The following is a 23,821-nucleotide window of genomic DNA, read 5'->3' as shown; positions in this document are numbered from 1 at the left end:
TATTCTGTGGCATGATACATTCAAACATGCACAGAATGTACTTGACTCTAAATGCAGCCAACTGCCCTGGTTTTGGTTTTTGTTTAGTTTTTTAAAGGAGGTTTTAAATTAATGAGGCTAGTCTCTTGCCCAAACCAAGCCTCTTGTTGATTTCATTGGAATTTGAGCACAACTGGTTTTCAGTGGATCAGCGCCACTAGAATGGCTTTGGGATCTGGATTACATTGAATTTTGCATGGAAACAGAATTGCAGCATGGATTATTCTGTTACTTGGAGTTAACTGAAGCGGAAACAATGCACAATGATTCTAGTCCTCAATGTGGCTGCTTTGACTGACTGGCTAGCTGTCAGATAGATTTCTAAGTCTCCTTTCAGCTGGTGTTCCAAGCTGGCCAGAGGCAGTTTTGTTTGGGAAAGGCAGCGTCTGCCACGGGGTCTGGTCTTTCTGGTACCAGATGTTCTTCTGTGGCCAGGAGGGCTCTTTGCTCTCCCTTGCAGGCTCCTGGTCATGCTTCCCTCCCCACCTGCATCTTCTCTCTGCCAGTTACGCATCTCTTTGCCTTACACTGCATGTCTCTTCTGCAGCAGGAACAAACCTGCCCCTTCATTGTGGACATCAGCTGAGGGCCTGCTCTGGGTGCTGCCACCTTTGGGTGTTGGGTGGGGGCTACTGAGGAAATGGCCTCCTACGGCAGTGACCTGATTGTGGAATAGAGTGGGTCCCCAGAGAACTTCATTTGGCAACTACATCACTATCCTTTAGACACTCAGTGAATACCATTTTGTTCCCAAGGGCTTTTGGGGAATCATAACGTCATCTCTCTGGCATTACTGCCTGTTTGCTGGTGGTGGGTCTGTTGCTGGAGGGATTTATGTGGAGGCTGGACATCCATCTGTTAGAGATGGTCCAGCTCTGAATTTCCTTCATCAAGGAGGGGGCAGGACTAGTTTAGGGGAAGGGACCCCTTTTGGAGGGAGTGCTGAGGGCCACATCCCCCCAGTGGAAAGCTGGCAGTAGGGGGGGGCAGCAATGGGGGGGACCAGACACACCCAGATACTCAGTCATACATGAAAAGCTATTTTTCATGGAAACAGACATATATTTAATTCTTAGGAACTCTGCTCAGGTTTTACCTTTAATTATCTCCATATACTTAAATTTGGGGGGGGGGGTTAAGTTAAAGCTCATGAGCACCATTTTCTGGTTCAAAAAGCAGAAACACTGGACAAATGCAAATAGCATCAAGGCCTTATAGCTATTCAAACTTTGAAACGCAATTGCAACCATTGAACTTTCATGCTTACAAGTACATGGACAGTTTTTGCATGTTGGCAAACCTACCTCTCTGCTCAGACATTTCCACCTCTGCTTTGATCACCTTCCAGCAGATCTTCTTGCAGAAGGAGCTGCCACTGGGCACTTTGCATGTTCTCCAAGTCCCTTAATGCCCTAGCTCAGGAGTGGGGAACCTGTGGCCCTCCAGATGAAGCTGCTCTACAACTCTCATCAGCCCTAGCAAACATGGCCAATGGCCCAGGGTGATGGGAGCTGTAGCTCAGCAGCATCTGAAGGGCCAAATGCTCTCTGGTGAACAGTTGATGAGAGAGATGCTCCACCCCTCGACTAGATGGCCTGCCAGATGTGTTAGTGCAGACATGTCCAACCGGCCGATCGTGGGTGTGATCCTGGTCAATGGTGGGATTAGATAAAGTGGGCAAGGAATATTGCCACCCCCCAGCGCTGGGTCCCTCCATTGCCGCAGCAGGGAAGGCCAGGCCGGGTGGCAAGTGCAAGGAATGTCGCCCAGCCCAGCCTTCACTGGGGTCCTTGGTCCCTTTGGCAATGGGAGGGAAGGAGGGTGGGGGGGCAGGCGCTTGAGCCGGGGGAGATACGGTAAGCTGACTGGCTCCTCAGAGAGAGAACTTTTGCCTCCTTTCCCTCCCCCCCTTAAACTCCCCCCTCCCACATCCAGTTAGCCACCTCCTTCCACACACACACCTCGCGCATGCTCCTTGTTCCTCCAGTGACAATGGGTAGGTCACTGCCAGTTTTTTATACTGGGAGTAGATTGCAGTCTCTTGGAAGTTGGACATGCCTGTGTTAGTGTATTTGATAGTATTTGGCAATTGCTTTATTTTGCACTGTTAGTCACCTTGAATACCTTGCAGTGGAAAGGTGGGGAATAAACATGTTAAATACATATAAACCTCCTGGCGTGCCGGAAGGTGTTGAACTGCAACTCCCATCGTTCCTGACTATTTGCTGCCCTGGGTGGGGCTGATGGGACACATCTGGAGGGTGCCAGGTTGGAGAAGTTTGCTCCAGAAGGCTAACCACTATTTTGTGGTGGGCATTGAAAGTGATTACTGGTAGATGTGAGCCAGCTGTCTTTTGGAGAAGCCTGTTCAACATTCCAGAACTTTTCACTGAGGAAGCTTTGCGGGGCTTCCTGGAAATGCCACCGCTCCTTGGAACTCCGATTGCAAGCCACTGCTTTGAAACAGCGTGCTTCAACCTTGGGGCCGCAGGTGCTGTTGGACTGCAACTTCCTGGCTGGGGATGATGGGAGTTGTAGTCCAACCACATCTGAATGGCACCAGGCTGGGGAAAAGTTTATCTAAGGCATACAGCTAAGTTGAGTAAAAGCTCAAAGTGGCACAAACGGCAAAACCTAATAGAATCTGTGATGGGCACATACTGATCAGTGCATTTTCCTGTCATTTCCACAGCCGCTGTGAAGCTCTGCGTCTCCTTGCGGGTCCCCCAGACCATCCCCATGGACCTGCGGATTGGACAGCGTCTCGCCAAACCTGGCCCTGACACTGCCTTACTGGCCTTGAAGCAGACGCAGCAGCTGCAACACCAGCTCTTCCTGGCTAGTTTGCACCCCCGACTGGAGTACCAGCAAGTGGAGCAACTCAGCCACCAGCACCTGCGGGTCAGTATCCTGCACTTTCTCAGGGTTGGGTGAGGGAAGAAGGTGATGCATACATATACTGCCCCAAGAGTCAGCTTTGCCTCAGTTGCCTTCCTGATGCTTCTCATGGGGCTTCTTTGGCAGAACTGCTCCTTTTGCACTTCTGTAGCAAACATTGTTAGGAAACATTGTTTCAAGTGTATGGACTTCTCCCATCCAGCCAAAGACTACCTGTGTTATTGAGCCATGCCTCCGACATTGCAGGGGGTTGGACTGGATGACCCTTGAGGGCCCCTTCCAGCTCTACAATTCTATGAAAGAACTGTGGTGCTATAGGGGACTCTCCATAATCCCAGGAACTGCTGCTCTTCCATCTGATCAAGGGGCCACCAAGTTCTCTAGCCTGCCTCATCTGCTCACTTGCTTCCACAGACAGGGCATGCAGTTTCCTCAGGTTATATATACCCAAAGCAAATTTTGTAACATCGAACGTTGGCAACTGGAGCCCTGTCATCTGGTGGTTGTCTGTGACCTTCCTTCCCCAAATGATGTGAAGTGTTGGTGGGCATTTTTTGCCATGGATGGAGAAGGTGCCAGCAGTAGCATGTTGGCAAAGCTCAGCTTCTGTGAGGAATGTCAGATGGGAGACAGTCACCCCAGACAGGGTGTCACCCCAGACAGGGTGTGAGGACAGGAAGAGAAGGGGTTAACAAGGCAATGGCAGGTGAGTGGGATGACCTAATTGCATATAGGAACTGGAAGGGAGGGGAGCAATGAAAGGGGGTAATAGATTGAAAGACAGGAACCTGAAGGGAGCATGGGTCCAGTCACCAGGGGCAGAGTGCATGCTTCAGCTGCAGTACCAGGATCAGTCCCTGGTATTCCCGTTAAAGAAACAAGTAGAAGGAGATCCTGAAGAGCAGGTGCCATTTAGGGTAGAAAGATCCAGACTCAGCAGACACATAGGCCTGTAGGTTGGGTCTGCCTTGGCCGCAGTCCCTGAAAGTGAGTCGGGTTGGCAGAGGGAAGGAGTTTGGACGCTTCATGCTCCTTTGGAGCCCTGGAGTGTTTTGAGTCACAACTAATGCCTGAGATCACACTTACAGTGGGGGACCATCTTGCCTCCTCAGCAGTCTCCCGCTGTGGGTGTGCCATTGATCCCTGGTGCTGGGAACCGAGGTGTCTCAGACTTGGGTGTCAGACTCCAGGTGGGTCATTTCACACAAAGCTTTCTTCCTGAAGAGGTTATTGACTCATACGAACACAGGAGGCTGCCTTCTGCCGAGCCAGGAAATTGGTCCATTGGGCTCAGGGTTGCCTCCACTGGCTGGCAGCACCTCTCCAAGGTCTCTGGCAGGGCACATGTCCAGCCCTACCTGGTGATGCTGAGGATTGAGCCAGGGACCTTCTGCATGCAAAGCACATGCTCTTCCTCTGGTTCATGGCCCCTCCCTTGGACTCCATCCTTGATATGCTCATCAAACCTCGTCTTCTCTGCATTTGCAGGTGTCGATGGAGCCACCGCCTCAGGACCCCGTGCCTGGGAAGCAGGAACAGGAGCTGCGGCTGCTCTTAAATAAAGACAAAAGCAAACGCAGTAAGAGCCACTCACTTTCTCCTTCCCCCACGTCCCCCTGACTGGAGTGCCCACGGTTCCTTCCTTGCTGTTCTATAATCTTGTGTCACTTACTCTTTTCTACCTGCTATGTGACATGTTGTGTCTAGCAATGGCAACTGGCACCCATTGGACTGGTAGGGCAAGAGGCCGGTAGGCCAAGCACAGGGTGGATCCAGAGCCAGAGCCAATCACAGGCAGAGCCAACTGATTCTCGGTTTGTCCTCCCGGCTCAGTTCCACAAGGGGCAAGGAGGAAGCTGGCAGCCAGTGCTGCCCCCGAGATTGGTCGTAAGTAAGAAGGTGGCGACTGGCTGAGGGCAAAACGAGGCTTTTGCTGATGCTGCTGTTGCATTTATTACCTGCCCTTCACCAGCTGGTCCCAGAGTAGGTTGCAACAATTAAGAAAGTTTAAATGGTTTACAGGAACAGGGTGAGCCCTGAAGACGCACATCTCAGGTCTTGAAAGGGTAGGGTGAAGAGGTCTGCAGCATTCACTGAAGAAGCCAGACGTACCTCTGTGGGGAGGGAATTCCACAGCTTAGGGGCTACCATTAAAACATGCCCTCTCCCACCTCACATCCCAAACTTCTTTGGGAGGTGCAACGACCAAGCGGGTCTTCTCTGGTGAGCTTAACCCCCAGGAGGATCTGTAGGAAAGGAGGCAGCCTTTCAGATATTTGGGGCTGAAGTCACTTTGGACTTTGAACACTAATGTGAGTGCCTTGAATGGGCTCTGGAAACAAACTGTCAGCCCATACATTTTTTTAAAGAATAGGTTATATGAATTTTGAAGGCAACTCCAGCCAAGAATCTAGCCATTGGTGGGACAGTGCCCCATTTGCCCTAATGGATTATTCTCCATTGGTACTCAAGGTGGGAACCTGGTCCCACATTTACAGTGCAATCCTGTACATGTCTACTGTAAAATAAACTATACTAAGGGCTCGTCCACACTTCTGTTTGTCATGCTGCTTTCCCCCAGAAAAAAACACACTCTTTACTGCTGAATTGGAACAAATGGCAACCAATTTTTCTGCAGATTGCCGTTCATTCTGCTTCAGCAATAAAGAGCATATTTTTCAGGGGAATGCTGTGGGGCAAATGCAAAACCACTTGGACCCAGGCTTAGAAACTGGGACACTGAGAAAACCACTGGGACCCAATGCTTTCAAGGCAAGGAGCAAGCAAAAGTGTGGAGGAGCCCTGAGTTCAGTAAGACTTAATTCCCCAGTAAGGGTGTATAGGAATGTTGGTTTAGAGATATAAACATTCTGGATTTATTGCAGACACAAAGGGAAAATGGTTTAAATTTGTAAACAAAAATTCATGTCTTGAGAATTGTTTGCAATATTTGACTCTAGATAAACTTGGGAATAATATATAGAGATGCTTTCAATAGCTATCATTTCTTAAATTATTATTATTTCTTCTGTGAAAAGTTCATATTTCCTGTTGTGTATAACTGTAGATATGGCAATATGTTTAAAAATCATATTATTGAATGTCTGTGTGAAGAAATGGATGCATCAGACAGGGAACAGTTATTTGCAAATAAGAATGCACAATGGATGCATAACCCTGATTGATGTCTTCATAGAGAGACGTCTGATATGCTTTTGAATGAAAACTCAACACACTGTTAGTTCAGTAGCAGATACAATTATAAACACAGGGTGCATAACAATAGTATGAATCCAGTTTGCCCACCCCCTGCAAAAATAAAATAAAATAAAATAAAATCAACATTCTCTTTTGCAGATAAATGCCCCAAACACGAAATACCAGTAAGTAATAAGGTGCAAATACCCATAGAAGTAAAAGGAGAACTTTCACAAATCCTTAACCATATGTGAAAGATGTTATTGTGCTGACAGCGAAACATAAATTCTTTTTTTAAAATTATATTTTATTAGTTTTCCATACATTTATACCACATTAACAATTTGCATTAAACTTTCTGGTTTTTTGACTTCCTTCGGCTTCTCTGCCAATCATTCAAATTCTATTTTTTTAAAATACACATTTCCAAATTTTAGTATTGCCTTTATACCTACCCCCCTCTTATATTTTGCTTTTTTACAGTATTTCTTATTCTGTTACAGAGCTTCTTTAAATGCCACTAACGTTATTCCGTTATCACTTATACATTCCCAGTATTCTGCTAATTTTCTCCAGTCCTCGATGAATTTTTGATCTCATTGATATCTAATCTTCCCAGTCAGTTTATCAAGTTCTGCATAGTCCATCAGCTTCGTTCTCCATTCCTCCAACGTTGGTATTTGTTCTTGTTTCCATTTCTGGGCCAGTAGTATTCTTGCCGGACAGCGAAACATAAATTCAATATCTACTGAAACTATAAAGACTCAACAGATTTAAAGCATGAGTATTACATTCACTCTCAGTTGTATCTCATGCCTATGAAGTAAAAAATGGTAAAGGACCCCTGGAGGGTTAAGTCCAGTCAAACTTGACAGTGGGGTTGCGGCATTCATCACGCTTTCAGGCTGGCATTTTGTCTGCAGACATCTTTCCAGGTCATGTGGCCAGCATGACTAAACCATGACGGAAACAAGAGCGCATGGAAACGCCATTTACCTTCCCGCCACAATGGTACCTATTTTTCTACTAGCAGTGGCGTGCTTTCGAACTGCTGGGTTGGCAGAAACTGGGACAGAGTGACAGGAGCTCACCCCATCATGGGGATTTGAATTGCCTACCTTCTGATTGGCAAGCCCAAGAGGCTCAGTGGTTTAGTGCCTATGAAAGCTAATAGCGCAATCAGGGTTGGATCCTGACGGTGTTAGTTGCACTTTCCATTGAAACCATTGATTTGAATAACCAACTTTTCACATGACCAACTTTTCACATTGACTTCAGTGAGACCTGAGTGTAACCGACTTTGTTTGGATGCAGCTACTCTTTCTTTAAGTTACCACATTACTCCTTGTTGTTTTCATTGTGACATACCATAAATTGTCAAAAAGAATCACAAGGCAATTCGGAAGGCTTTAACATAATGTTATGTGAGGTTTTTTTTTGGGGGGGAGACCCTCAGCACATTGGATGTAGGTTTCCGTCCCCCTCCTCATTTACTTGCGTTGGGATCTAACTGACCCCATTTCCCTTTTCATTAACCCCTTAAATGTAAGCATACATGGTACACATCCAAAGCAGGGAGAAGTGAAACACCTCAAAAATTAACCCCCTTAAAAATTGAGAGAATTAATGAAATATGAAATTCCTACAGGTGGGTGGGAATTTTGGATCCTTTGTATAATCCTTGGGGTTAAGCTGCAACTACAAATGCAGAGGAAGGTTAAACCAGGAAACGGGGAAATGAAAAATAAGCAAACCGCCCTCCTTTTCCTCCAGTGTTGTTTTTCTCAGACCCTCCTATCGCTAATTCCATCTCTTCCTGTCTGCCTGGCATGCAGGAGTCATGATAAGGCTGCCTGAACATTGCGCTAGATGTCTGCTGCTTCCCCCCACCTTTTTTAACGTATGGATATTGTAACAGAGCAAAAATCCCACAAGTGTTGAGAAACTTGCCTGCTTTGGCAATAGTCGTTTGCTGCCTGCAGTGATGATGTGAGGCAGATATAGCTCCCATCTGTGCTGTGTTACTCCAGCATCACAGAGCTTGCCTAGGAACAGGTGTGGGTGTGTCAGTGCAGTACAAAATTGGAAGAGGCTTCACGGCATGCAAAAATGTTTGCTGGCTGAGTGCCCCCCCACCTCCTTTGGCCACTAACAGATGCAGTTTTGTAAGATGCAGGACATTTCCATGTAACCAGCATGTTCCATTGGGCACATTCGTCATTCGTCAGGGATGCAGATGGACCAGTCAGACCTAAGCTTCTTCAGCAAGGTGATGAGGGAGCCGAAAGGGTGAACTTGCTCCCCCAAAATCATCAGTAAGAAAACACTCATTGTGTTTTGAACCAAGTTGCTTCTCAGCAGCAGGTATTAAAAACAGTGGGAAGAGTGGTCTCTTCAGCAGTCACCCTTAAGCAACCATTAAGAAAAGCACAGAATTCAGAGGCTCCATAGATCCCTGCACACATGAATTCTCATGCTCCTGGGAACGGCCATAGCTCAGTGGTAGACTTCATGCTTTGTGTACAGAAGATCCCAGATTCAATCCCAAACACCTCCAGGTGGGGGGTGGGGTGGGGGAGACAGACAGTAGACTTTGTCAGACCTTTGCTGAGCTCCTGGAGAGTACAGGCATTAAATGTGTCACTGGCGGTCATGACAGCGATATTTGTTTATTTTATAGCAAGAACAGGAGTAGTGATTTCCTTTGGGACCACAACAAAGGGAAAGGGGAGATTTAACCCTTTCCTCCACAACTTCAATCGCAATGGCAACCCCTCTGTGTACTGCAATTAGTGACAGGGGGAAAGCTTCCATTGGTCCTAAAGGGACCTTTTCCCATCGCTAATTGCAGTGCATGGAGGGAGAGGGTGTCATTGGGATCATAGCTGTGGAGGAAAGGGTTAAACCTCCCCCCCCCCCCGTGCTGTGGTCCTGATGGGAAAACACCAACAATCAAAGAACTGAAGTGTGGAAAGGGACCACAAGGGTAATCTAGTCCAACTCCCTACAATGCTGGGATATGCAGCTGGCCCCTACGGGGATCGAACCCACAATCTTGGCATTATCAGCATCATGCTGTAGCCAGCTGAGCTAACTTGGTTGGAAGTGATTCGTTTTGCAGCATGTGCAGTTAGGAACTCTGTGTACATGGCACTGCAAACTAAAACTTTCCAAAACTTAACAGAGGTTTTTTGGTCACTTTCGGGAACCCAGTTTAAGCACCAAGAGAAGCTGAATTGAGTGACTCGTATAAATTTGCATTAATTTAGCAGAACTTGGCCCGACTGCACTGGCTGCCAATTAGTTTCTGGGTCAAATTCAAAGTGTTGCTTTTGACCTATAAAGCCTTAAACAGCAGAGGACTGCAATACCTGAAGGACTCCTCTCCCCATGTAAACTGTCCTGGACTCTGCTTTCATCGCCTGAGGCCCTTCTCTGTGTGCCTCCTCCAAGGCAGGTCCAGAGGGTGGCAACACGAGAATGGGCCTTCTTTATAGTGGCTCCCCAATTGTGGAATGCTTCATTATATATATTTTAAGTGCCAGGCAAAAACGTCTCTCTTCAACCGGGCCTTTAGTTGATTAATATTCTACAGCCTTATAAATCTGTCTGTAGGAAGGCATGGGGTTGTTTTGCTGTTTTGTTTTTACTTATTTTCATGATTTTTATCCTGTATTTTACCCTGTGAACCACCCCAAGATCTTATGATGGAGGGTGGTATATAAATCTAATACATAAATAAAAATAAAATAAAATTTGCAAATATCAGCTTATTTGGCATACTTCTGTTTCTGCCAAAGAAAGCAGCAGAACTGTTCAGGGCACAAATGCAAACAGCTAGATTTATTTTAATTTTAATTTTGGTGCTTTAAAGTACAGCTGCCCCCATTTGGTGATTTCTGCCTTCACAGTGTGATTAAATGAAACCTAGGGGTCTCACCACACATTGCATTTTTAGGCACACACCTACCTATTTAATATACACTTAAAAAGGCAGAGCATGAGTCTATTGTATGTCTTCCCAAATAGCTGTATCATACAGAAATGTCTGTCAGGTGCCTAGGATTGGATGACACATTAACAGACCCAGGTTGGCCCTTGTATGTGTGAAAGCAGCCGAAAGAATTCAGGACTCTTTCGTTCTGTGTACTGCTGCTCCATGTGGTGAACTATGGGAACTACAGCTTAGAGCCGCTTCCTTGGCAGTAAGTATTCTAAGGATCAGGACTGGCCCTGCCCACCATGGCTGGCCTTTGGGCAGTTCTAGACAGGAAGAAGGCCTATAAAAGGCTTCCTGTTTCAACTTGGGAGCTGCCAGAGAAGTAAAGCCTTTGGTTCTGAGTGTGCTGTGTCCTTCTGCCCCTCAGTTTACAGCCACAGTTTTGATACAAGAGCACAGTGCACATGACGGTGCCCAGCCTTCTCCATCCTGGTCCCTGCCAGCTCTTTCATTTTTTTTTTTTTAAATAAATATTTATTAGATTTTCCAATTTTATATAAACACAAAAAGAAAAAGAAAAAGAAAAATATTAAAAACAATTCAGTTTCAATAACAGTTTTTCAATCACATGTTTCTTTGACTTCCTCATACCTCCCCTTCTTGTTCTCTAGTTCACCTTATTAATTCAGCAAATCCTAATCTCTTAACATTCCTTTTAAAATAAAACCTTATTTTCCATTCAACTTTTTAAAATTTAATAACATAAACAATTATAATCCCCCTGCCAGCTCTTTCAGACTACAGCTCCCATCATCACTGATCATTGGCCATGCTGGCTACTGCTGATGGGTGTCATAATCCAGAACATCCGAAGAGCACCAGGCTGCGGAGACCTGGCTTAGTCTATGACACATGTTAAATTTGGGAGCACAGGAGAAATGGGTGACCAGAGCTCAGCATCCTGCTAGGCACCTGCTGTTCTTACCTCAGCCAGCACCTTCCTGGAGCACTTTGTGTTCCTGCCTGCACTTCCCTCGTGGCATATGGTGGTCCAGGCGATACAAGCAATCATGGGGCAGGCTGATGCTCAGTGAAATAGGGTGTGTCACGGTGTGTACTTGAGCAGTGTTGCAGCCCTCCATGAAGCGCAGCAGTGCAAGGAAATAAATAAGCTGTGTAACTCGCCCTCGTTACCCCGAGACAGGATATCCTGTGTCTCAAGCATTCCTGGCAGATGCCTACCCAACTGTGCCATGAAACTTCCCAGCCAAGAGATTCTATAGCTTCTCCCATTTGGTGATTTACTCCATTGCTGGACTACTTTAGCCCACTGCTGGTGTGTTCCTGGAATAGCACAATGGCCACTTCCCATGGCTTTCTCCTGTGATGTTCCAGTGAAGAAGGAATCCTGGAATCATGGGATGAGGTAGATCATGGCTCTCAGGTTTGGAGGTTCAGAGCTGCTGTCATTGGTAGTACCCACGTGCTGCACCCATCCCACATGATTCCCAGCTTCCCAAACTGCGTAGGATCGAGACCCAAGAAGAAGCAACCACAGCACTCCAGAAATGTGTGAACCAGGCTGAAGAGCAGCCTAGTAGCAGAGAAAACTGCATGGGTTGGGTTTTGGAATCTCCTTGCTAGGCAGGTTTGGGAGCCTACCTGCAGGAATGCTTTAGCCCAGAAGCAGAGAACATGTGGCACTCCAGATGCTGCTGGACTAGAACTCCCATCATCCTTGACCAGGCTTGCTGGGGCTGATGGGAGATGGAGTTGAACAAAATCTGGAGGGCCAAGGATCCACAGTCCCTGCTTTTGATACGGAATATCAGAGTTAACTGGGACAAACTACACGTCCCATTTGATGACTCACATCTTGGTGATTCACCTCCACAGTTGTGCTGCTGGCAAGGTAGGGAGCTAGTGGCATTTCTTAATCTTTAGCCTGGTTGTATCTTCCTGTAAGTCTGACTCCAGCTTCTTTACATCACCCGGTGGGTGGAATGAACAATTCACCCCATGCACTTTCTGGCTTCCTTCAAAGGACTGGCCCGTAATTCTCTTTTGAGGGCTGCATTCTCCGGGGGACAGGGCTGATCTGTCAGGGGCTGCATGCTGGCGCTCCATTTTGTCTCTTTCTGCTACCCCTCCTCTGCTCCTTGCCACTCACATGAAATTTCATCCAAGGGCCACATGAAGCCCACTCCCTGCTGTAAGTCAGTGTAACTGGATGCCGTGCGTTGCCAGTAGTGTGGAAAAGGCCATGAGGGGCAGCACTCCTGTATATATCCTGTATTTTATTCTGTGAACCGCCTGGAGATCTTATGATGAAGGGTGGTCTATAAATCAAATAAATCAATAAATTAATAAAAATAAGCTGAAGTGAGTGTATAGATGGGGCTGTGAGTTGACCGGCAGGACTATTCGGAAGCAGATGGATGAGTTTGGTGGTTGATCAGGAAAGGAAACTGGTGGATGGCCCTGCCTCAGTAGCCAGCTAGTTTAGGTCTCTCGCGTTTCTAAGATATTTAGGTGGTCCATGTCAGTAGCAACCAGGGGCACCCAATTTCTCATACTGCTGATGGCAGTGGTCCCCATATGTTAACCCTTCCTGCCATCTAGCGTCCAGCTCTAGAGCTGCACCTTCCCTGTTTCACGGGTCTCTGTTTTCCCTTCCTTCAAATCACCTGTTGTTTGAAGCTTCTTCTCCGTTAGTCTCAGCCCATGTGATGCACTGCTTAATGGTCCAAGTGAGCTGTGTTGCTCTTGCATTGTAAGTGTGTTCAACCCCACAGATTCTAAATTGGAGAGCAGCTGCATCTCCCGCCATTTCCTAGAATACGTCTTCATGCGCATTGTGGTAGCCAAGTATCATCAGGAGAGAAAGCTTCTGAGGTCTGTGCACCGTTTGAACATTGTAATCTCAAATGTTTTTCAGACCAAGGAGTGACTCAGAAAGTTACACCCAGCTGTTGTTGTTTTCAGATAATAACACTCAAAGCAGCCCTGCAGATCATAGGATCTGCATAAGATCCTGAGATTTTTCAAAATTAGAACAATGGGCTGGCTTGCACCCGTTTCTTCCTGGATAGATACAACTCTCCTATTTTATTTTTATTTATTTAATTTATATACCTGGGGGTCTGGTGTTTGTGTGTGTGCATCATACACAGCATAAATTATAGTAGAGAAAGAAAAATACACATTGTAGAGTCCAATCCTATATGTTGCTACTCAGAAAGAAGTCCCACTGAGTTGGCATAGGGTTGCCGCCATCACATTGTATTAATAAAAAGCATTTGGTAGTGACAGTATAGGTAGATGAAAGGATACAATATCAATCTGAAATCCCTGTCTTTAGCTGAGGATGGCAGACTTACTCTATTGTAAATGGAATTTCTTATCTAGTGATTAGATTTCTTATCTAATTTCTTATCTTGCACTGATTTTTTTTTAAAAAATGTAACTTTACAAAATCCATACATGCCACTCATTTCACAACCACCATTGTGAGCTGGGTCGGTAATGCACCTGTTTTACACACAGAGAACTGAGGCTGAGACGGTGACCTAGGCAGTCCTTGGCTAGGGGGAATGTGAACTTCAGCCCCTTGGCCCAAGGCCCATCCATAGCACTCTGCTGGGGTGGTTTTATAGTGACTGGAAGCAGCCTACTTTCTGGCTTGCACTCACACCTCTTGGGTCTGCTGAGAGACACGCCTGGGAATTCCTCTCAGTCACTTCCCATGCTGTGTCAGCACTTTGGAGGTGGTGCTGTGCCCCAGAATGGCACAGCACAGTTCTGATACTGGAAACAGCAAGCTGGTTCTTGGGGAGACACAGGAAGGGTGGCCTCATCCAAGTTCTGTTTTCCCTTAAAGAAGTGTTTCTCAAACTTAGGTCCCCAGCTGTTGTTGGACCACAACTCCCATCATCTCTGACCACTGGTCCTGCTAGCCAGTGCTCCCCCCCCCCCCCCCCGGTACTCAAGAGTACGCAGTGCCGACACCTCATTTTTGTTGTTAAATTTGTGGCACTTACTGTAACAACATCACGATGAGTACCAGCACCCATTTTTCTAGAAAACAAGCATTGCTGCTAGCTAGGGATGATGGGAGTTGTAGTCAGCTGGGACCCAAATTTGGAAATCATTGCCTTAAGAACATAAAGAAAAGTCCGACCCTTCTAGTCCAACATTTCATTCTCACAGTATCCAACCCGATGCCTGTAGGAAACCTGCAAGCAATTCTACATAACATAAAAGTGCTCTTAAGGTGCATGTGAGAGTGTGTGCTTTCATCCTGCTCCTTGATCTCTCATAGGTGTTCATAGAGAAGCAGCACAGCTCTTGCTGTGCCTCCCACAAACCTGCACTTCTTTGAGCAGTGTTGATCAAAGCAGGGTAGCTCCTGCACACAGCTGGCAACTCTTCTCTCTGATCATTATGATGCGCAAAGTAGGCATCTCTGCAGCTCTAGGTCAGAGTGCCCCCCTTCTGCCCCCAAGGCCACACCACCTGGAGCCATGCAATGAACATTTGAGGGCTGTGAGGAGCTTGACCCTTATTCTGCTGGGCCCCACAGCCAATCAGGGAGCAGGGTGGCTTTGCATTTGAGAAAAGGCCAAAACTTTTGGAGCTTCTTACTTGGGGGGGGGGGTCATGGGAGACACGGTGGAAAGTTTTGTGAATGGTGAGGATACGGAGGGGGCGGGATTGTGGTACGAGCTGGGGCCATTCAATGAAGGAGGTTAGCAGAAATTGGTTTGGACAAAGCTGCTGCTGAGTGGTGGAGCCCATGCTGTGCAAGGAGAAGATCTCGAGTCCAGTCAATAGCATCTCCAGGTAGAACCAGAATAGGATGGTTCACCTTTGGCCATCCCGATGTGGCTGGACTACAAACTCTCCCTGACCATTGACCATGCTGGCTGGGGCTGATGGGAATTGGAGTCTAACAACATCCAGAGGTGGGCATCCTTGGTATATATACAATACTGTGGTAGGTGGGCCCATTGGTCTGAGTTGAATTAAGATGACTTCCTATAACAAAGAGAAAAAACTTGGTGCGTTGCTAACTTTTGCAACTTACTATCACTACATTATGAGGACTAAAGGGGGGAACATTTGCCTTCATGTCCTACCAAATGTCTCTTTTGACAAGTGAGAATGGCAAGCTGCTTCTTTTAAAGCACATACTCTTCTTAAGTGAATCCATTCTTTAATTAGTTATTGAAAAGCGTTAGCATGCATTTTGAGTTTAATCAAATTCCCAGTGATTTGCTACCAGTGGGTTGATACAGCTTCAGGGGCTGTGGCTTTTGCTGAAAGGAGCTGAAGCCTAATTCCGATGGGTGGCAGGTGCTAAAGATGGCTCTGAGCTGTGTCTCGGTGGCATCGTCTCATGATGGTTTTTTGCTCAACAGGTGCTGTAGCAAGTATGGTTGTGAAGCAGAAGCTGGCCGAGGTCATCCTGAAGAAACAGCAGGCCGCTCTGGAAAGGACCAATGCACCAGTCATTACATACAGGTGATCTGGTTGTAGATGCATATGGGTCAATACATACATGTATGCTGGCTGTGTCCTATGCCAGGTCTCAGTTCTTGTTAAAGCCCAAACCCCAAAGAATGTAAAACAGAAATGGCTTGGCTATTGATCTCCAGCTGGTTGGATTGATTTTATATCCTGGGTTTCACCCTGATTTATCCAGATGTGAGCGCCCTTGATTTACACCATTTTCACACACAGCATATGCTCATATCATTTTCTGCATCCATACTATGAACATTAAACCTCCATTGGCTAGAATGGACATTCTGGATGAAGAAGACAATCCTGCATGCTCCTGGTCCTTGGGCCTGGCCCACTGAACAAAAGCCACATTCAGGCTCTGTTCTGTGTTTAAGCAGCTTGTGGACAGTGTGTGTTCTACGCCCTTCTTGAGCTGCTCCACCCTGACCTTCCCACGGTTGGGAACCCTGAATTATCAGAGTTCCCAGTCGTGAGGAATAATCTTTAAAAATCCCCTTCAGAGCTCCCTGCTCAAGCAGGGAAGTCAGAGGGTAGAGGGTGGGGCTGGTGCACATGCCCATATGCTGCCCCCCAACACAAGTTGCTTAAATATAGTGGTTGTGATGCCTTAATAGGGCTGTATTTCCACGTAAACATGCATAGGATCCTGCTTCATATCTTGGTTCCGTGTTATTTTTCATGCACTTGGTTTTACATCTCCATAATCCTCCACCTGCTTTCTGTGGGTGTTTGGTGTGCTGGCAAAACTGAGCCAGTTCACACACCCCTGGGATCATGATTAGCCTGTCTGGCATTACACCTCCCACCTCCTGTGCTTTGGCTCTTGGCACACCATTGCCTTGCCTGGGCACATCTCCAGTGACCTGCTTTCACTTCTATTCTTACACCCTGTGACAGAGTAGTTGGCCCATTTACATTACCAGCATTCAGGGTTATGTCACAAAAGAAGTGCTGGCCATATACATGCATACATACCCTGTGAGTGCCTGTCATTTCTCATGCTTCTGGTCAGGAAGATTCATGTGGAAAAAGGACTTCTGCTCCTTCTGATCTGATCTTGCCCATGGACACCATCAGAAACATCCATCCTATTCCACTCATCCCAAATATTTTCTTTTTAAAATGTTTTATTTTTTGGAACGGGGGTACCAAGGTTTATGGGGTGGGTATTGCCGGCTTTTTTGTTTTGTTTTGGGGTGTTCATAGATGGGTTGCCTCTTGCCAGCACCACCAGTTTTTCTTTGGTGAAAGGAGCGTTATATGGTGCCCACAACAGTTGCTTAGTCTGGAGACACATTTCCAGATGTATCTCCAGACCCAAAAAGAATGGGGGGGTTGCTGTGCTAGCTGCTCTCCACATCTGGAAGAAAGAAAACCTGTAGTAGCCCATCAACCTAATGTCCTCCAGATGTTTTGGATTACAACGCCATCAGTTCCAGCCAGCATGGCCAGTGGTCACAGATGATGGGAGTTGTAGTCCAGCAACATCTAGAAGCCACCAGGTTGGAGAAGGCTGCTCTGCCGGTGGGTGGGTGGCAGGGGGCAGACGTACTTAAGTTTTATGCATGCTAGTGCAGGAGTAATCCTCTTGAACTCAGTGGGCTTTCATCCTGAGTCCAGCTGCAAAGATCCCTGTAGTGCTTTTTCTAAGTGCTCAAAGTCAGCCTTAGCAACAGTCCTGTAAGACAGACCAGTATTCTCATCTCCTTGTTGCAAGTGAAGGGCTGAGGCTGAGAGATAGTGGCTAAGCTTGAAGAAGCACTGTTGTTTGGAAGCGAGTTTAAAGTGGTGTGATAGAAGTACCGTTGCTGATGTCATCCACACAAATCTCTTTTCCCCACTTCCTTCTCCAGTCAAACATGTTTGACAGGTTTTCAGAATGCACTGCCCAAACCTGCAAGACCTGTTTACCCTCCAAACCGATAAAGTCGTGTCAGCCAAGTTTTTCACAAGAGCATGATGTCATAACTAGAAAGAACGCTGAAAAATTCTGCATAATTTAATTTGGTCTTCCATTCTGTAATGCTCCGTGACGTTGCGTCTAAAGCTTTTAAGTCAGAGAGAATGTGTGGAAGGTTTTGCTTTGGGATGATAGAAGTATGGGAATTGAGTCAAAGGTCGCTGACCTATGTCCCAAGTAGGTCTAATAAATCTGAGACACTGATCACATGGAGAGCCCTAAACCACCCAGCTTTCACATCTCAAATAGAATGTCATTCGTTTGCACAGAAGTATGAAAGTGTAAGCCAGCCTTAGCCAACATAGTGCCCATCAGTCCCTGCCAGTGCTGGCTGGGGATGATGGGAGTTGAAGTCCAAATAGACTGGAATGTGCCAAGTTGGTGAAGGCTGTTGTAAGTCATTGGGAATAAGACCCGTTTTGACTGTCACTTCCCATGCAATGTCGTTGGAGATAGGAAGGAAGAGTGCTGTGTCTGAAGTGTCCTTTCTTGGCTGCAAGAGTGACATTAGCTGCTCCTGGATGGATGAACTTTGCAAGGCGGGGGGGGGGGGGGACACACACGACCGAAGCTCAGTGGTAGAGAAAACACTTTGTATACAAAAGGTGATACCTCAATCCCCAGCATCTCCAGCTCTGAGGGGTATAAATACTTTAGAAGTAAATGTGCAATACCAGATTTGACACAGCAACTGTCTGGCTCCAGCCATAGTTCACAGCTGAGGTGAGATTTGAAGTGCAGACTTCCTCCCTGGTTGCTCATTCCCTTAACCACAATGTGGCTCAGGTCAAACCAAGTCAGCAGCAAAGCTCTCTCTTCTCCTCCATGCAGATCTTTGGAACCGATGGAACATGAAGGCCCATCCAACCCTGCCCTCCCCAGTTTCTTCCCTCCTGTCTCCAACAGCTCCGGAGACTCCCCAGAGCACTTTCCACTGAGGAAAACAGGTGAGGAGGAAGAGCAGTGCCAGAGAGCATTTTTGTGGGGTTTGCCAGGTGAACCAGGGAGGGGCAAGGAGGACAGGGCTGCCAGCCTTGGTCTGATCTGCAGAAACCTGGTTTTCCTGACCTGGAGAGGAATGTGATCAACGGCTTATCTGTGAGACACATGGCTGCTGGGTTAATCATTCACTCATTCATATTTTTGTCTGCTGCTTTTCCGCACACACAAACAGATTATGCTCAAAGTGGCTTACAAAGAAGAAAACAGGGCTGTACAAAAACAATGTCATAATTAGGGAGACTCAAGGGTAACAGGCAGGAAGCATAGAACAATCGGGGGAAAGCCTGGAAGTCTCTTAAGATGTGTGTGCACCAGCAACTTTTCATGCAGTCTCATGCAGGCTAGCTTCAGAGGGGCCTCCCCACCACCTCTGCTGAGAGGGCAGATCCTTTGGCCTCCTCACCCCTTCAGTCTAGTAGCAATGATAAGGGTGATGACAGTAAGAATCACAGAGTCAAAGAATTTTCGAGATAGAAGGGACCCAAAGGGTCATCTAGTTCAGCCCCTGCAATGCAGGAATCTCAGCTAAAGCATCCATGACAGATGACCATCCAATGTGAGATGAGATGAGAAATTGGATTGTGCTTTGTGCAGATGTTGCCTATCACCTTTATTCATTCAATTCCACCTTGTGGCATACATCTGGATTCTCTGCCTCAGGGACTAGCAGAGGTCCTGGGTTTTGGGCTGGCCTTGGTTCCACCAGCCCTGCATCTTCCCCGTTGTGGAGTTGGGGAGGTTCTCATCCCCAACCTTTGTGCTGAGCCTGCCTTGCCAGAGCAAAGACTCACTGGCCAGTGCACTTCCTGACCTCCAGCTGTCAAATATGGTGGTTCTCACCTTCTTTCCTGAATTTGCTACAGCGTCTGAACCCAACCTGAAGTTGCGCTACAAGACAAAGAAGGCCGGCGAGCGGCGCAAAAACCCACTGACGCGCAAGGAGAGTGCACCCCCTTCCTTGAAGAGGCGCCCGGCAGAAGCCCTTGGTAAGAGTCTGGTGGGTGTGGTCTTGCTATGGAGCATCCATTGCCATGAGGATGCTCCGGGGTTCCAAGGATTTCCTGGTTCAGAGGATTAACTGCCTTTGTTGGGAATGCAGCGGGACCATAGTTTGTGACGCAGCTGGGCTAAGAATGAGCTTATTTGTGAGGAAGCCCACATTCAGTCAGCTGAGATGAGCCCATTTGAAACAGAGGTCTGGGGAACTTGCTCACCCCAAGCTTAGCTTCCCCCTTTGTTTCAGTGCCAGTGAATATGGGAGCTCCTGATACTTCCACTGTGTATAGCTGGCGGGTCACAAGCTATGCAGGCTTGCCTTACAGCAGTCCAGTGCGGCTGTGGTCAGAGTTATCCAGTGTGCACAATAACCCCACAACACAGTTATTTTTATTTATTAAATGAAAAGTTCAGCGGAACCCGAAAAATGGCAAAAGTGCCCCCCCCCCATTGGGAAATAATCCTGTAAGGTGGGAGGGAACCTAAAGAAAAAAACACCCCAAGGAGGACTGAGCTATGGAATACTGTTGGGTTTGGGTACAAACCTGGGACAGAATGAAGTATTCTGGGAAAAGAAATGGCTTATAAGATGGAAAGGTTGTGTACTTCATGCGGTTGGGTAGAGTTATCACATATCATGTGCATCTGTTTGCACGGGGGAATGACACTTCCTGAATTTATACTGTTCTGGTTAAAACAATTTTACTTGTTTGATAATTGTAACTCTTCCACGTTTTTATAATTGCATACCATATTGTCGTAACCCACCCTGGGATGGTATGATAAAAGGTGAGTAAGAAATCTTAAAAATAAACAAAATAGAACCTGCTTAACTTCATGGTGAACCTGCATGATTGGTTCACCATACCTGTGGGGCATGAACCAAGGATGAGAAACCTGTCCCCCTCCAAGTACCACTCCCATCATCGCTGACCATTGGGCATGCTGGCTGGGGCTGATGGGAGCTGAGAGTCACACAACGTCTGGTGGACCACAGGTTCCCCATACCTGATCATGACTGCATCCAAGACTTACGGCATTCCTCCAGTAATCCTCAAGTCTCCCATGACTGTGTACCTGAGCATTCTCTTTCCCCTTCCTTTGCTTGTCCTGGTCTTGCTGTAGACAAAGCCGTGTATGTTCTTTCTCACCTGCAGATTCATCTCCCAGCAGCAGCAGCACCCCAGTGTCTGGGTGCAGTTCACCCAATGACAGCCTGGTGCCAGAGCACGGAGCCCTGCCGGCCGCGCCAGGACTTGCACAAGAGGTATGGACCCTGTAGGACTGGAGACTTGGGTTGATCCCCATGGAGTCTGTGACTGGCCTGTGGGATCAGTAAGCCAAGAAAACCTGCAGGAAGAGCAGGTTTCTTAGGCTCTGCACCCACCCACCTACCCAATGCTGGCTTCCACCTACCAGGATCACACAAAGAGGCAGTTGTGTCTTGTAACACACAAACACCTTTCCACCTGCCTTTTGATCATTTTAATTCTAGTAAGAATGGCTCCGTTTCACTCCCTCATCAGCCCCTTCTCCCCACACAAATGCTTCCAATCTTCTCTAAGTTTTACAACATTCACCCTATAATTGAGGGTTATTTGCACTACGATTTGGCACATTTTAAGTCCATTGCAAAAAATGTCCTTTTCACCACTGTGCCTCTTCCAGCAGGCCCATTTGCTAAGCTGGTTTTTTTCTGTCTGGTTTTATCTACTGCTTTTTTCTTTCTTTTTTAAAGAAATCTTTCTCCTCCTCCTCCTCCTCCTCCTCCTCCTCCTCCTCCTCCTCCTCCTCCTCCTTCTTTTGAAGAAGGGCCATAACTCAGATGGTGAGCATATATTTAAAAGCAGAAGGTCTCCCATTCAGTCCCCTGCATCTTCAGGCAGGGTGGGGCAAAGAGTCCCTGCCTGAAACCCAGCAAAGCCCCTGCCTTTCAGCTGTAGAATCATAGACAATACTGAGTTACGTAGACCAACCTGTGGTGCGACTCCATTTAAGGCAGTTTTCTATGTTAATAAGTTATTGCCAGTGGTATTTTAGTGGTTGTAGAGGCCCTTTCTTAGAAAATTGGGGCAGAAAGGTGTAAATATGTCAACTTTCTTCTGCTTTTGCGACATCAAAGTGGTTGAAAAGTGGAGAGTTGGAAAGTGAGTAAATGTGTTGCTGCACATACAGTTCCCATACGCAAACATGTCATTGTGCAGATCCCTTCTCTTTTGCTGGTTCTCCTTTGTAATATGTGGTGGAATCAGGGTGAACGGGCATCAATGGGTAGACTCGAGATTCAAACAAGATCAAAGCCAGGATCTGCCAGCAACGTCTGCTGAGGATCTCCTGCAGACGGAGGATTCTGGGAAGTGTTCTCACAGGCACACATGATTTATGCAGATGGGAAGGACCAGCCGGTCTGTCAGAGGGTCTACATAACCTGAGCAGATCTCCCAGAATCCTCTCTGCCATGCAGTGGTTCCATGGCAGAAGAGCAACAGTGGAGTTGCTTGGCGACAGCTCATGCGTCCCCTTGAGCCCAGAAGCTTGAAAGTCGCTGAAGCTGATTGATTCTCCCACCCACTATCTTTAATGCAGACACCCCTTGCTCAGCGCCTGAGAATGCAGGAGAGCTCGTTGGCTCAGTTTGCTCTTCAGACCACTGGCTCCCTCCCAGCACTCACCCTTGGACTTCCGACCACTTCTGCAGCGTCTGCCAGGGTAGGTCTAGAGGGGCTTTGCCGAGGGGACAAGCATGATAGAAGCTTCTGGAGTCATCTGGGTTGGTTGCAGTGGGAAACAGAAAACTGAGCTAGATGGTCTGTGGCTCAGCGGTAGAGCACCTGCCTTGCATGCAGAAGGTTCAGTCCCTGGCATCTCCAGGGCGGGGGAGGGGGAAACCCTGCCTGAATCCATGTTGAGCTGCTGCTGGTCAGTGCAGACAAGGCTGAGCTAGATGGACCAGTGGTTAAATCAGCTTCCTGTGTTCCACTCTAGGCCTTGGCCTGATCCAGCAGGGCTCTTCTCCTGTGTACCTGGGACCGTTTCTAGAGTACCAGGCATTGTCAAGGGGCAAGTGATCTGGGGGTGGTATTCTGCTGTGGTTTACTCAGAGTAGACCCACTGAAACCAGTGGGCATGAGTAAGTTAGGCCCATTGATTTCAGCTGAGGGCTGGTCTGGATGCCCCTCGGGCTCTCTTCCAACTCTACAGTTCTCTGAGTAGCAAACTCAGATTCTCTCCTGAAGAAAAGCTTCAGTGACAGTATTTTTATGGGGCAGAATCTCCTTGCTTCGCTCTGCAATCTCCTTTCTGCCCACCCCCTGATCTGAACTAATCCATCGTACCTCACCTGTTTTGCACCCACCTCATCGCTTTGAGAACTTTGTGACCAGGTTCAGGGCTCAGGGAGGTGCTCTTGATCCACCGTCTCCAATTCTCTCTCTGTAGGGCGATGGAGATCACCGGACACACCCAGGCCTTGCTCACAAGGTGCCTGTCCTGACTAGCACTCATGCGCCCGTTTTCCTGCCAACCAGCTTGGAGCAACATGAGCCTGGGAACCCACTGTCCACTCGGCTGCAGCCTGTTATAATCTTGGAGCCCTCTCTCCCCCATTCTCCTCTTGTGACAGGTGCGTACCAGCCCCTCACTTTGGGGCAATAGGGCAGGGAAGGGTCTTACTTAATAAGATACTGGTGCATGTTTGCATAGACAAAAGAGATCTGTGTTCAGTATTCCTCAAAGGGTGATTGAAGATGAGCAAGATGCGAGGGAGAAAAAAATAGCACAGCATGATGGGTTTTGTAGTGTTTATAGCAGGTTCTGTAGTAGCAGAGGGATTCTTGGGAGAAGAATGCTCTAGGCTGATAACGTTCATACTGAACAAGCAGGTTATATATATGTTTTTGCACTTGTCAGTTCCTCATTTTGCTGCTTTGATGATCACCACAAATACCACAATAACCATCATGCTATGTCCTTCATTGTCCCCCTTACATCTTGGCCTTCGGACAAGATTGTGCCACAAAACCCTATGTAATTAAATGCCATGCAGAGAGGCAGCTCACACTGCATTATTGCAAGAACATTTGTTTTGATTGCCCCACATGACATCTTAGGGGAAGGAGGAAGAAGAGGAACTGTGGTCCCCGCTTAAGTGTTCTCTCTGTTAGTTTCTGTTTGCCACTGAGCAGTGCTTTGGAGTCACAAGACTCTGTTTACATTCCACGCATTCCATACTGTTGAAAGTCTCACAGGAGACGGGAGACGGA

General features: G+C 47.2%; 1 protein-coding gene and 1 long non-coding RNA gene across 10 annotated transcripts in view; one reads left to right on the top strand and one right to left on the bottom strand.

The window, feature by feature from the left end:
* HDAC7 (histone deacetylase 7) overlaps positions 1–23,821 on the top strand; it is a 174,192-nt gene that overhangs the window by 118,878 nt on the left and 31,493 nt on the right. For 8 of the 9 annotated variants that reach the window (XR_014544704.1, XM_083599748.1, XM_083599750.1 and 5 more), the window contains 8 exons: positions 2,732–2,940; positions 4,426–4,516; positions 15,496–15,598; positions 18,393–18,508; positions 19,427–19,549; positions 20,717–20,826; positions 22,146–22,268; positions 22,998–23,181. Coding sequence is in view for 8 of the 9 variants with exons in the window: in XM_083599748.1 (XP_083455874.1) it covers positions 2,732–2,940; positions 4,426–4,516; positions 15,496–15,598; positions 18,393–18,508; positions 19,427–19,549; positions 20,717–20,826; positions 22,146–22,268; positions 22,998–23,181 (1,059 nt within the window). In the remaining variant the exon portion in view is untranslated. Of the gene's footprint in view, positions 1–2,731; positions 2,941–4,425; positions 4,517–15,495; positions 15,599–17,657; positions 17,721–18,222; positions 18,285–18,392; positions 18,509–19,426; positions 19,550–20,716; positions 20,827–22,145; positions 22,269–22,997; positions 23,182–23,821 lie in introns of those variants that run through there. The other variant, XM_083599753.1, reaches the window with a different exon arrangement.
* LOC310756158 lies at positions 15,271–17,539 on the bottom strand. Its single transcript, XR_014544732.1, has 2 exons — positions 17,405–17,539; positions 15,271–15,563 (listed from the first exon to the last, which is right to left on the bottom strand). It is a non-coding gene; the product is annotated as an uncharacterized lncRNA (long non-coding RNA).

This window comes from Podarcis filfolensis (genome assembly GCF_964270895.1).
Source record: "Podarcis filfolensis genome assembly, chromosome: 2".
Classification (NCBI taxonomy): domain Eukaryota; kingdom Metazoa; phylum Chordata; class Lepidosauria; order Squamata; family Lacertidae; genus Podarcis; species Podarcis filfolensis.
The sequence above is the reverse complement of the archived record's forward strand: the minus strand, read 5'-3'. Positions and strand labels throughout refer to the sequence as shown.